We start from the raw sequence: 13,558 nt of genomic DNA, 5'->3' as shown, positions 1-13,558 counted from the left end.
AGGCGTAACAGTGACGATGACATCTTCATTTGTTTACGATCATGACAGAGTACACGGTTTGTCGTTTCCTTTTAAAACGGGCCGTCGATTCACATATTAGATTAACGATTTAATGGATAACTCGATGAATGACTCTATGTATGGTACGTGTCGGTGCGTAAATTGAACAAATTATAGAAGAATGCCTTTGGTGTTGGTAAATGGACACCCTATGCATGTGTGCACATAGTGGCAGCGTTGCAATAGGGTGTGACGGTTCTCAGTCAGAATAAAATCCCCTGTTCCAGCTTTACGCGCATTACCAACCGATTTCATTTCCTTATAAAAAAAAAAATCGATGCTTTGAAGATATAAAATAATCTTTAATATAAGGCACTCGTTAACCATTTGGGAAGAAAAGTATCATTATGCCAATTTCTATAAAACGATAAAATATAATTTTAAAATGATGATTTTAATATTTCGACGATTCCTTCCAAACGTTTCGTCCGACATCGTTGCTTAAAACGCTTCTAAACGGTCAAACGGAGAAGACAAATTATTTTATGGGTGACGATATGAGCATCCCTGAATCGCAGAATGGCCCACTGGTCATAATTACGTTGGACGACAAGTGTGCGTGAGCGTGCGTGTGTGTGCGTTAAGATCGTAGGAACACGATCACCATCTTAGTACAAGATCAGTGTCTCGTGAAAAGTCGAAGAGTTCGCGCATATACCACGGACATCATTCTGAACCGTTTCCTGTTCTCCGTATATCTCGCGGTTCGAGGGTGGTGGAACGTATATGCATGTTTTTATAACATGGTGGTCTTTGGCTGGATGTTTTGCATTTTTATCATAGGTGAGCAGTAAATTTCACAAAACACGCGTATTTTTCATTCCGAGTTGCGCTTCCACTTTTCTATAAATCTATATACACGCGTCCATGTTGTTTGTAAAAACTGGTACGTAAATTTGGTTCGAAATAACTGAATAATTTCTTTCATTGGTTTTATTACGTAATCGGCTATTTGAAAACTGTTTACGTTTAAGCGTAATTCTCAAACTACAGTATTTTTCTTCTGTTTGTTCTTTGACGATCGTTCGCGCACAAATCGAAGAAACTATCGTCGAAACGTGAAAACGCGCCTGAAAAAGATTAAATTTCCATCTTTCGCTGCCACTGACGTTGTTTTAATTGAAATCAACAATAATAGAGATCAAGCAACTGGCTGTGAAAAAACTTTGACACGCGTAACTCCGACAGTACATAGATTTTTCTATCAGTGGGCACATCGAGCACAATCGTACGTATTCACATATACACGGTGCTCAAAACTTATTTTGATTTATTATTGTGATTCTACATCTTCGGATCGATAAAGATGTGTTAAAAAAAAGTGATCGCAGAATTAATCTTGAACATGATTTTCAACTTGAAATTTTTTTTTCAAATCGCGCAATATTCATCTGAGACTTTAGTTCCTCGTGATAAATACTACGCGTCGCGATAGAAAAAAGAATTCGACCTTGAAAACCATGCTCAAGTACAATTCTTCGGTCGCCTTTTTAAACAGATCTCCACCGATCCGAAGGGGTTGAATAATTTCTCAAAGCCATAACGAATAATTTTTGAACACCCTGTCGTTATCCTCGGGAAAATAGATCAAAATGACAGACAGTTTCATGAGGTGCGTGGAATTCGTAATTTTTGTTTCGTACAATGCATTCGTGACGGGCTAAAATTTTCATCCCGTAAATTGAATATAATTCAAAATTTAAAGCTTTGTTCAATTTTCGGGCAACTTGCTCAATCTCCTTGCTGGTTCCCCGATTAAATTTATTAAAATTAATTCACCGTCGAACTGATTGTTTCCGCGTTTATTTTCGGTTCACTTCGAGGCAATGGGATTATTTGTTATTCGCGAACGCGGCCATGTGATAGCTACGGAAATGAGTTTACAATAACTGCTGTAATTTTCGCGAAATTGTTTCCGTTCTGTTTATTTCATTTCCATACTGTTTCTGCCCTCCCGTTTTCGCTCTTTACCAATCTTCTGTCCTTTTTTTATGAGGACAGGGTGCGATTTTAATTAAAAAAATAAATAATCTGCCACGTTTGCCGGAAATCCAGCCCGTTTGAACAAGAAAGTGAATTGTACTCACGTTCGGTTACCTGATAGCCCGACGGCGTGCCGTTGCACGCAGCGCGAAAATTGCGCATACATAATGCATAGGAAATCTGCATTTAACTTTCCAACGTGCCGCGCGAAAACACGGTTGCGCCACTGCCTTTATAGAACCTACGAGGCGAATTTTATAACGTCACCCTGCAGTTAGGGCTTAACAAAGTTTTTAAGGGTTAATAAAAAGCGAAAATTGCAACTGAAGTTAATCGTAAAGATATTTGTTTCAATATACTATAGTTGCTGCGATTTTCGATCGATCGACAGAAGCTTCGCTTTCCAATAATTTAAGTAAACCAACAAAAACCTACTCAATATCGATCAAAATAAAATGACTTCTTGAAATGTGCTATAAATTCATAGACAACTAATGTTCATAGTAATGAACTTTTACACTTTTGGATGCAAAATCTATGTCTTTCTTTGCCCTTCCGATGAATACAATTTAAGTATTGCTGGTGTCTTCTTATTGTTGCAAATCCTCCAATCGTTAAGTACAAATTTGTTAAATTTATTATTACAGGTAGTCGGGCAGCAGCAAACAATGGCTTCAAAAGTTATCCTACAACGGTGAAGACCTTTGAAAATGACACGGTCCTGCTTCCCTGTTACGTCGAAGATCTTGGTAAGTCGCTTCGATAAATTTTCCACCCTTAAGTGTCTTTCATTAAAGTCACAGAAGAATATTTGCCGCGCGAAGACGATCACAAGTGCGATCGATTGTTTCGTGTATTAACAAGCTGGAAAAATCGAGCGAATTAAAAACGGTCGAGGCGTGCACAAAAAGATTATGAAGAACTTAACTCTCCCGGTGCGACAGTTACAAACAAATATCACCTGTTGCATCTCGTAAACCATAACAACGGTGTAACTTTAGATTCGTTAAATCACGACTGTTCTCTTTTCGTATGCAGAGGAGGGAAAACAAGAACCCTTCCTTCGTGATAAAATAAAATAATCAACGTAAATAAATGAATCTCTTATCAACCAATAATTTGATCAAATTCAATAGCGAGACATATGAAAAGTATCTACATGTTATAATATTTATTCCCATTTATTTAATGGCAAATATAATTATCAACATAGCTCTTTTAATAATAGCGAACGCTCGGATGATACTTTTAACAGGAAATAGATCGCGTGTTTAGACCTTCGTTTTAACCAATATGGTACTATATGGTACATTTACTATTAACTCGATCGAGAATCGAGGGTAAAGAGACGGTGCCGCAATTTCGGACAACGATCGATGTTAATTTCCCTAAGCAGGAACGCGTCCACTCGCGACACTCGTGTACGGGTATAGAACGCAAACAATTTACTGTACAATCGATCGACCTGTCATCGATGGTTTCGCTTAACGGGATTGCCTGTCAGACATTCACTTTACCCTGCCGCGAGTTAGACAGAAGGCCACGAACGTTAAAACGATCGTAAGATCACCACGGATTAAGGACTTGTTTCGGATTATACGCCTCGCTCCTCCGGTTTCTAGCATAACCACGGGACCACCGTTGCCGAACTATGCCCTCGATATTCTATCGAGCTAGGATTTATGATAAATTGGGTCAGAGAAAAGGTATTTGGTTTGCCCGTTTGGTTACTTATCGGTTGAGAGTTCACCAAACTGCATAGAGTCGTGTCAGCATACGTTGTCCCTATTTCTAGACGATTGAATATCGTGCAAACCGAGTTGCCAAGTAACTTTATAACTTTATTATACGCGAACGCATATAGTAATAAATTTATCCAGAAAGTTAACAGAAAGTTTTTCATATTGAATTTAAGATAGATTGAACCGTTTTCGTGCATACAACAAACTCATATGCCTAGATAACGTACAGACGAGAGTGAGGTGGTGGAGGGATGGCATCCTTCTGGCTGACAGCGGTGAACCACGACACGAACCACCTGAAAGAGTTAAAATGTACTCAAACAGAAGCTTGGAGGTTTCTCACGTGAAACGGAACGATACCGGAGAATATGTATGCCAAGCGTCTCGACCAGCTCCCTGGGGACATGCCACGCAAGTACACGAGATTGAAGTAATGTGTGAGTAAATCCAGCAAAGATTTCTACTTCACAGACACAATCTATCGGTGATACGCCACAATTCGCTTCAAAGAATTGTTCCAAATTCTCTATAAAAGATCGTTCGATCTCGATGTTGAAAATCGTTTAACAACGTTCCTTCTCCTCTATCGCTAATTCGTTCGATAGAATCAATAAGACGTACGATGCCAATTAATCGAAATCGATAACTTAAGAGTTGAGAAGGTTCAAAGAAAACCATGTGCTTTTCGTAGATAAGTTAAACACAGATATCGATTCTGTCGCGCATCGTCGTTGGCGTGAAATTATGGATGACCCGAAAGTACATTCGAGCTCTACGTCGTTCTGCAAACAAATTCGGGAAAGTTTCCTCAGCCTCGGAATCCTCCACGGAGTTTTCCCAGCCAAAAGGATTTCGGTTCCATTTCGCGGAATCCAACATATAAAAATAGAAAGAACCCTTCCAATTCGACTGCTCCGCGAATCGAATTTTCCGATTTTCTTTCTTTTTTTTATATCCCATGAGATCGGAAACGCCCGTACCTTGTCGTCCAATGATACACACGTTTACATATACATTCGAACATGTTTCGATCGCTAGAACTCACTTGGGTATAATTAATATTATTGGATGTCCTGTTAGGAATGCCAATGGTATTGGAATACTACGGAGACTAATTCCAAGGAAATATACATATATTTTGAAGATGGTTTTCCTGAATATTTCAATTCCTTTAATAGTTTTCGATCGGAAGCATTCAACGGTCGATGTTGCTACAAATGGTGAAATAAAAGTCATTTTTATGAAACAATTTGTAAGACCACAGTTTCTAACCCTTTAGTTTATACATCGTGCTAAACTCGTGGCGAGAATTATGGTCTTAATCCAATAGAGACTTTTATCCAATAAATGTTTTATTCCTAACCGAGCTTACATTAAATTGTGCGTTTTGAGTTTCAATTCTTGTAAAATTATACATATATATATATATAAATTATCTACAGTATATCTAAAATAGTGCATAAGTTATATATTACGTCATATGACACGAGTATCGTAGTAGCGAATAGCTAACGCTCATTTAAGCACATACGTAGTTACGAATGAAATTATAAAACAAGGAGTGAGAGTAAATGTCAAAGCACCAAAACATAGAGAACGAAGCTCGAGTCTAGAATATAAAATACAGATAATGATGCGCGTCTTCGAACGTTGATCGGACTACATCGTTACTTGCAGATCCACCCAGCGTCCATCCGATACCAGAATCTGGTAAGCTGGAAGTGAATTTAGGAGAGGAAGTGGACATGGCCTGTGTGGCAAAGGGTGTTCCAGTTCCAATCATATCTTGGAGGAACAAGGTAAACAATATCTTTTCGAATCACAAGAATAGAAAACGAGGTACCTTTCGATAGACACAATTGCCACGAATAGTAAACATAAAAAATAATGAAAATATTTATCTATTGACAGGAGGGGGAAATACCATTTTTATATGATAGATCACGTCTGCGATTCCACGCTGAAAGCCCCAGCGACGCTGGACGGTACACTTGCGTGGCAAATAACGACGTTGGTGAACCTGCCATAGCCACTATAGATCTATACATTAGATGTAGGTACCGCTTTATCAAATTCGCGTAATTTTCTTCGACCACGTCACAACAGTTTATAAATAGCATTCGATTATGATTGCACGGATGTAACTCAAATTCGTGGTCCGCCTACGTTCCAGTTAATTGACTTTATGTACGCCTATATGGACAGAAGTAACGGCGTACACCATTCTGCATACGTTGTTAAACGGCTGTAATTATATTAGGAAATTGCATTCCTCTCTTTAGTATTCCAATCAAACGCTGGTACGATCTAATTGTAATCCCGCGATGCATGTATGCGTTAAATCGTTTATGCGCAGTAATCGTCCTACGTGACAATCATAATTGTAATCGAAAATCACAGTGCGTCGTTTCGTGCATATTTTGCATCCAATAAAACGTACAGGTTACTTTGATAAACGTTCAACCTATAATCATCAATTCATCGCGTTAAATGATTTGATAACTAGAAGCGACGATAACTAAAAGGGTCGCTGATGTAAGCACCGATGCCAGTGAACTGTTTCAGAAAAGTCAGTGTTTTGTATACGTACATTTCCTACTCCGAGAATTTGCTGGCAAAAATTATTATTAGATAGAGATGTTCAATGAACTTCTTATGAAATATTTAAACTATCTTCGAACTATGTCTTTTTCGTACAATGTTCGATATCGTCCGAATATCAGAGAAAATGCAATACGCCCGTTTTTGTTGATTTTTCGACTTTTATGTCGCTGAATGAAGAGATTAAAACTGAGCTGGAAAGAACTATTCCAAAATAATTGAGATAATTGAAAAGAGCATAGCCCGATAAATTGGGAAATATATGTCTTTTGAAAAGAAATGTTTTATAAGAAACGAATTGTATTAGATCGATCGTTATGTTAAACTGACTTAATTAATATTAGTCTGCATAACTAATGATATTCACATGCTTTGAATGTTTTCAAAAGAGTAACGAAAACACATATTTAATTCTAAAACCAAATATAAAGATGGTTTTAATATAATATTGGTTGAGTATGTATCGAATAAATTTATTTAATTTTAATTGACTAAAAGGGAGGAAATGTGACTTATATTTTCCATCTATGGCGTTCGTTGGTTAGAAAGTATAACAAAATTTTTTTATTTGTTTTAATGCATCTGATGTTACGACCGGAAACAACGCAGACAAACCCAGGATCGAGATGACGAAAACATGGATGCACGCACCTGCTGGGATAAGAGTGCAGCTACATTGCGGGGTGACTGCTTGGCCGGAGGCAACGGTGAGCAGTTTTGCGAGACTGCAAACGATATAATTACAACGCTAGTAATTAACAGCTCGTGCAACAATGGGTGTAGCTCGGAGTCAAGCCCGTTTTCACCTTGGCTGGGAATATCTTCGTTATCGGACATTTAATTACTTTCCAGTTCCGCGCTTGGATTTGTTTTGACTAAATGCCATTGTTGATAAAGAAAAAAGAATCTGTATTCTTCGTTTAACTTTCATCTCGATGTCATCGCTTAACGAGTCTTTTCTCGATATGGAGAAAGAAATCTAGCGCGAGAAGCAATGATTAGAAATATATAATTCGCACGACAAATACATAAACCTTCGACTGGCTCTGCCTGTAGAGCAATTTCTTTGAACCTATCCCTTGAAGTTAATAACGCGTGACGAATCGATTGACGGGAAACGTGACTCGCGATACTTCTTCTTGCAAAGAAAAAAAAAAAATAGCTACTACGGTTAAATTCTTTGCTGACGCGGCATTTCTCCCACACTTGTCTCGAACCGAAAAGATTGCCGCGGTGCATTCTGGCGAACGATTTTCTCAGTTACATCATCATACTCTAGATAGATCTACTTGAACCGATGGAAAAAGTTTAATGACATTGATGATTTAACAAAAAGATATAACTGTTTTTTCTTTTCACGTCATCGGATCTATAAATCCGATCTACAGGTGGAGTGGTATTTCAACAATAGAAGCGTGAAATATTCATCGAGGATAGTGAAGCACAACGCAGGCAGCGATCACAGTTTAGTGATAAGAAACGTCAGGACGACGGATTATGGTTTCTACCTCTGCAGAGCTTCTAATTCCTTGGGAATCACCGAGGCAGCGGTCGAATTATCGGGTGTCGCGAATCCGCCCGTCTTTAAAAAGACTTCGCACAGCCTCTCTAAGACCTCGTACAATTTCGTCTGGGAGGTTCACAGTTACAGCCCTATAGTTCAGTACGAATTCAGATTTCGTAAATACGTGGTAAGATTCAATGCTTTCAATACTGGTTGATTTATAATTAATATAGGTATATTTTATCTAAGCTTGTATTCTATCATATCATTGTATTATTTGTACCGTCGTGAATTTTCCAATCTTTAGAACGGCGTTCCTGGTCAATGGTGTAAATTGTACATACCCAGCGGCAACGATGGAAACAGTTTCATACACACATACTCGTTCAAATTGACGGGGTTGCAAGAAGCAACGCATTATGAGGCGCTTGTTTTATCGAAAAATCGTTATGGCTGGAGTAAGTCATCGGAAATAATACGATTCGCAACGGAAGGTGCCCGTAAGTACTACAGATAATTTCTTTCTTGACATAAAAATGATTTCATTTCATTTACGTGATTTCATTAATCTGTATAATTTCTTTTTTCAGTGGACAAAGATAATTACATAACGAACGCGATACAAGAGGATAAAATCGCACCAGGTAACTTTATATTTCATGTTAGTTATTTAGAATAATTATAATTGAAGATATTATAATAAAATATCGTACGTAAAAAATCATTTCTTTTCATAGCTGTACAACTTGCATCGATGTCCCAACATCCCCCTCTGGATACTGATAACGGCGAATCCTCTGTTACACAAGCAAAAGCAATGACAATTATAATAATGATATTTATATTATATGTTTTCAACATTAACTTTTGTAAGTTGTAAGATATTTGTATAAAGTACTAACGTCGCATTAATTTAGATTTTATTGATTAATTAAGTAGAAACAGAAGAAAGAAAGATTAGTTCTGTCCTATATTAGGATAAAATTTCACGAACATTAAGCTGTTTGAACTTTAAGATTGTAAATAGATTTTAGCTTACACCTTTAATGATAATCATACATATACATATGTTTTGACTACAGGGAATGTTTATTTGTGAAGAAGAGAAACCTTTTAAATAGATTATAAAACTATATGTAAAATAAATCATGAAAAATATAATTTGTTGTGATTCACTTTCGAAAAATATTGATCAAACAGTCTTTTAATCAATCCTTTTCATATCATGACTACGTAATTGTAAATATATACAATATACGAAATAGACATGACATTATATGGGATATTGACTAAGGACGCAGACGAAACATTGGTCTATGTCCGTACTTGGCCTGTAATAATGGCATCGACTAAATACAGGAATCATATGACAACATTTACTAAATACAGGATAGACCCGCTATTATATGAGATTTCATGTCTCACGTTCTAAAATACTGGTCTCGAAACAAAATCTGAGTGTTTCTTACGCCCTCTACGGTTTGCTATAAGATATTATGATGGACCATAAAAACTAAAACTCTTGTAAAGGAATTGCTAAATATCTGTAATTCATACAAATTGAAATATTATATAAATTTTGTTCAACTTTATGTTTGGCTATTATAATAGAATTATTCTTATCAGCAACTGGCATTTAATATAAAATAGTACCATAGGAGTGTAAATTTAATTTTACTTGATAAGAAATATAAAAATTATAAAAATAATTATTGTAATAAATCGTTGATGGCGTCAATTTACAATAAAGATTTTAAAATTATTAAATTTGATTTTATTATAAAGGAAATATCACTTTTCATAACATCGATAAAAATCGTCATCTTTCGACCTTAGAAAAAAGTCACCTTGTAATAGGTAAAAGCATAGAAGAGTTATGCTGGTAAATTGACCCTGAACTAATAGATACAACTCTAAATTCCTAGATAAACTCGTAGGGTAAAAATAAAAAACAGCGAAGTGTACGAGCTTAGTTTTGCTTCAACTCCTGTATCGTGAAAATCGAAAAAAGGCAAAGGCCTACAAAAAAAGTAAAAATTTGCACTTATTGACAATTTAATTATTAATTTATAACATCTAAAATTTATTGTAGTACAATATAAAAATCATTTTTCATGTCGTCGGCAAAAATCATTAACACTCGATCAATTTTGTGTAAGGAGCTGCTGAAAATGGTTATGTCCCATTTCTTATTTGCTCATCTTGGAATGATAAATTGAAAATAATAACAATACGTATTCTCAATTGAAATTTCTAGAAAATCAGTTCTTCAAAATATTCAAATACTATACAAATATTATATTAAGTTTCCCTATTTAATTAAAAACTTAAAAATTAAGAAAGGAGTAAAGAATATTTTATAAAACAACAGTAGAACGTATTGACTTAAACCAAGTTGAAGTAACAGACTTTCTTTCGAGAATTTAACAAATATAGATCTTTCTATAGGTATATACACGGTGCATACGATTCTGCTATAATATACTATCTTTATCGCTTCCGATGATTGAGTTGAATATATCTAATTTCTACCTTCGTTGTAACAAATCGCAGAGGGCGTAAGAAACATTCTGATTTTTTCCATGTCGGTATTTCAGAATCTGAGAGTTTCTGTTCTTACAATTAATCAGTATGTATATCAATTATGATTACTAATTATATCGAAAATAATTAACTATCACTAGATTTAATTATCATTCCTACCATTTCAATAACGCTGATTTCATATTTTATTCTGGACCGATAATGTCGTATTTGACATGAAAATGGTAACTTGGGCTACGTAGACTCCGAATCGCGGAACACAAATTTATATTGTATGTTAGGTCTATCTTATACTTTGTTTGTGGTAATAACCTTGTGATTTTATTATCATTAATTGCACAAATTTCGCAAAAATAAAAGAAAGATGTCACTTTTTAAGTTTAACAGGAATTTATTTGCTATCCTTAAACTCCAAAGATGTTATGTCCACAGTATGTTGCAAATATGTAATGATAATCCTGAAACTATTGTTGGAAAACATGTAAAAGTACAGGTTAGCTGTATCTTATAGTTTTTTAATATTTTGATATTTAATTGCGGATTCATTCATGTTCTTTCTTTGTATTGAATATTATAAATATTTTTTTTATATTGTTTTCATTATTAATATCTCTTGTTATTTGTGATATTAACCTTTGAAACAATTTATTAAAAATAGGGTTGGGTTTATGCAGTGAGAAAGATGAAAAATAGTATTTTTATTGATATTATGGATGGATCAACTCCTAAAATGTTCCAACTTGTTGTATCAAAATCAAATAAACCAGACAAATTAAGTTTTGGAAGTAGTATTGAGGCAGAAGGAAAATTAGCCTTAGGTTCAAGTGGTAAAATTGAACTACATACAGATAATATTGTTGTAATTGGTATATGCGATGTTATGGATGGATATCCTTTTGCTCCAAGAAAACTGTATCATATGGATTATGTGAGACAGTTTCTTCATTTAAGACCAAGAACCAAAACATTTTCATCTTTATTAAGGATACGTGATATGACATCTGCAACTATTGAAAATTATTTGAGGAGTAAAGGTTATATTCGTATACATACACCAGTTTTAACTTCAAATGACTGTGAAGGAGCTGGTGAATTATTTTTAGTTAAGCCATATTCTAAAGATCTATTAAAATCAATGAAAAGGGAAGGTATAGGGGAAGAAGAATCATTTTTTAATACTAAAACTTTTTTAACAGTATCAGGACAATTACATTTAGAAGCTGCTGCCAGGTGAATAGATTATAGGATTTTATGAATAATATTTAACACGTTCGTCGCCAAGTCGCACATATCTATGTGATGGGTATACTTCTGTGGGGGCCCCGTCACCAAGATATGGTGACGCTCTTCTTGTTCGAGTTAATTAAATATACGATATTATATATAGGATATACAACTTAAAAATATTAAAAATACATTATACCATACTTTTTATTAATTTATATTCTGGATAATATATTATATTATTCTATATCGCATGGTATTCATTAAAACATTCCAAACACATTTGGGGTGATTTTGAGCACTTAGAACAATAGTTGTAGACTCCGTTATCACTACTCTCCTCACTGTCAAATATATTTTCATACTGTTTACTGAACATTTTGAGAATGAAAAAATCACTGATGTACATCTCACAAGTATGCTTCTCAACTAAATGAAACATCTGAGATATCTGCCATGAGATCCCTCGGAATACTATAGCTGAAAAGCTTATCGCTTTCCCCATTTCAGAACTAAATAATCTTTTCTTTACAATGAATCGAAGGCGATAAACAATGAATTTTCGCTTGTCGCTCTATTTACGTTCTGCGTACCGGCGGTCGGATTTGGACCCCCCAAGAAACTTAGCCGAATCACGCTGGGCGACGAACGTGTTAAGCAAAGAAAAATTATATATCTAAAGTATGCATAAAACATTTTAGAGCATTTACAAAAGTGTATACCTTTGGACCAATATTCAGAGCTGAAAATTGTAGAGCAAGATTACATTTAGCTGAATTTTATATGTTAGAAACTGAATTAGCATTTATTAATAGTATTGATAATATAATGATTGAAGTTGAATCATTAATAAAATATGTGGTTAAAGATATACTCGTAAAATGTGCTTCAGATATACATGCAATAGGTGGTTGTGAGGTACAGTGGTTGGATAAAAAATTTGCATGTATAACGTATGATGAAGCAGTTAATATTTTACAAAATAATGCAAGTTGCTTAGAAATTCCTATTAAATACGGAGCAAACCTATCTAAAGAACATGAATTGTTTCTAGTGAAACATAACGATAATATTCCCATATTTATTACAAATTGGCCAAAAGAAATGAAACCTTTTTATATGAAAGAATGTAAAGATAATTCTTCAAAGGTGAGTATAGTGAATTTAATAAATTTTGAATTTGATAAATATCTTTTCAAATAATAATCACTGTAAAGGTATATATGATCCTTTTTTTTTTAAGGTTGATGCAATAGATCTTTTAGTACCTACTGTAGGAGAGTTAGTAGGAGGCAGTATACGTGAAGATGATTATGAAAAGTTAAAGTCAAAGTTACCCTTAATATCTAATCTTTCTTGGTATTTAGAACTTCGAAAATATGGTAATGTTCCAACTGGGGGTTTTGGAATGGGGTTTGAAAGATTTTTACAATTTATTTTTAATATATCAAATATTAAGGATACAATCCCTTTCCCAAGATGGCCCCATAATTGTAGCTTATAAATAGAAATCTCAAGACCTATTATCTACGTGGTTATCCCATAACAAAATATATAAATATACATATAATTATTGTATGCAATTAAAGTATTTAAAAATAAATTTTCTTTTAGGGAAAACGTAAACAAACATTTATATAGAATAATTAGTGTAGAAAACTATTTTAGAAATTTATTAGTTTTTTATTATGCTCTCAACGTCAAATATTACAAAATTATTAGATTAAGTATAAGGAGAAAACAGTAACATCAAATCATTTTTTTTTTCTAAAAATAAGATTTATTGAATACCGAAACAGATCTCAACTAAAGAGTAACTTTTTATTAATACTTGTTTATTTCTTCAAATATTTTTATAGTTAAAAATTTAAATTTCTAAAGTTCTTCAGCAATAGCGATT

The 13,558-nt window shown here is 34.4% G+C and overlaps 2 protein-coding genes across 2 annotated transcripts; both read left to right on the top strand.

The window, feature by feature from the left end:
- The first annotated feature begins 665 nt into the window (after positions 1 to 665).
- LOC126918866 (limbic system-associated membrane protein-like) lies at positions 666 to 9,051 on the top strand. The gene is made up of 10 exons (XM_050727309.1): positions 666 to 843; positions 2,691 to 2,792; positions 4,004 to 4,222; positions 5,463 to 5,584; positions 5,697 to 5,838; positions 6,996 to 7,093; positions 7,775 to 8,077; positions 8,198 to 8,390; positions 8,481 to 8,534; positions 8,628 to 9,051. The coding sequence occupies exons 1-10, from the start codon at positions 804 to 806 to the stop codon at positions 8,768 to 8,770; spliced, it is 1,416 nt and encodes a 471-aa protein (XP_050583266.1). The 5' UTR covers positions 666 to 803; the 3' UTR covers positions 8,771 to 9,051.
- Positions 9,052 to 10,714: 1,663 nt separating this feature from the next.
- On the top strand, positions 10,715 to 13,290 carry LOC126918844 (probable asparagine--tRNA ligase, mitochondrial). The gene is made up of 4 exons (XM_050727272.1): positions 10,715 to 10,927; positions 11,093 to 11,664; positions 12,360 to 12,807; positions 12,902 to 13,290. Exons 1-4 carry the CDS (start codon positions 10,799 to 10,801, stop codon positions 13,160 to 13,162), a joined length of 1,410 nt encoding a protein of 469 aa, XP_050583229.1. The 5' UTR covers positions 10,715 to 10,798; the 3' UTR covers positions 13,163 to 13,290.
- Positions 13,291 to 13,558: the final 268 nt, after the last annotated feature.

Source organism: Bombus affinis, chromosome 7 (genome assembly GCF_024516045.1).
Source record: "Bombus affinis isolate iyBomAffi1 chromosome 7, iyBomAffi1.2, whole genome shotgun sequence".
In the NCBI taxonomy this organism is placed as follows: Eukaryota; Metazoa; Arthropoda; class Insecta; order Hymenoptera; family Apidae; genus Bombus; species Bombus affinis.
Note: the sequence above shows the minus strand (reverse complement) of the source record. Positions and strands in the feature narration are given on the sequence as shown.

What these genes read in the sequence shown, in the direction of transcription:
- LOC126918844 (XM_050727272.1), top strand. Translation starts at nt 10,799, where the DNA reads ATGTCACTTTTTAAGTTTAACAGGAATTTATTTGCTATCCTTAAACTC. An exon ending in CATTTAGAAGCTGCTGCCAG is followed by an intron (nt 11,665 to 12,359) that starts GTGAATAGATTA and finishes AAAACATTTTAG; the next exon opens with AGCATTTACAAAAGTGTATA. An exon ending in GTAAAGATAATTCTTCAAAG is followed by an intron (nt 12,808 to 12,901) that starts GTGAGTATAGTG and finishes TTTTTTTTTAAG; the next exon opens with GTTGATGCAATAGATCTTTT.
- LOC126918866 (XM_050727309.1), top strand. Translation starts at nt 804, where the DNA reads ATGGTGGTCTTTGGCTGGATGTTTTGCATTTTTATCATAG. An exon ending in TCATATCTTGGAGGAACAAG is followed by an intron (nt 5,585 to 5,696) that starts GTAAACAATATC and finishes ATCTATTGACAG; the next exon opens with GAGGGGGAAATACCATTTTT. An exon ending in ATTCGCAACGGAAGGTGCCC is followed by an intron (nt 8,391 to 8,480) that starts GTAAGTACTACA and finishes TTCTTTTTTCAG; the next exon opens with TGGACAAAGATAATTACATA.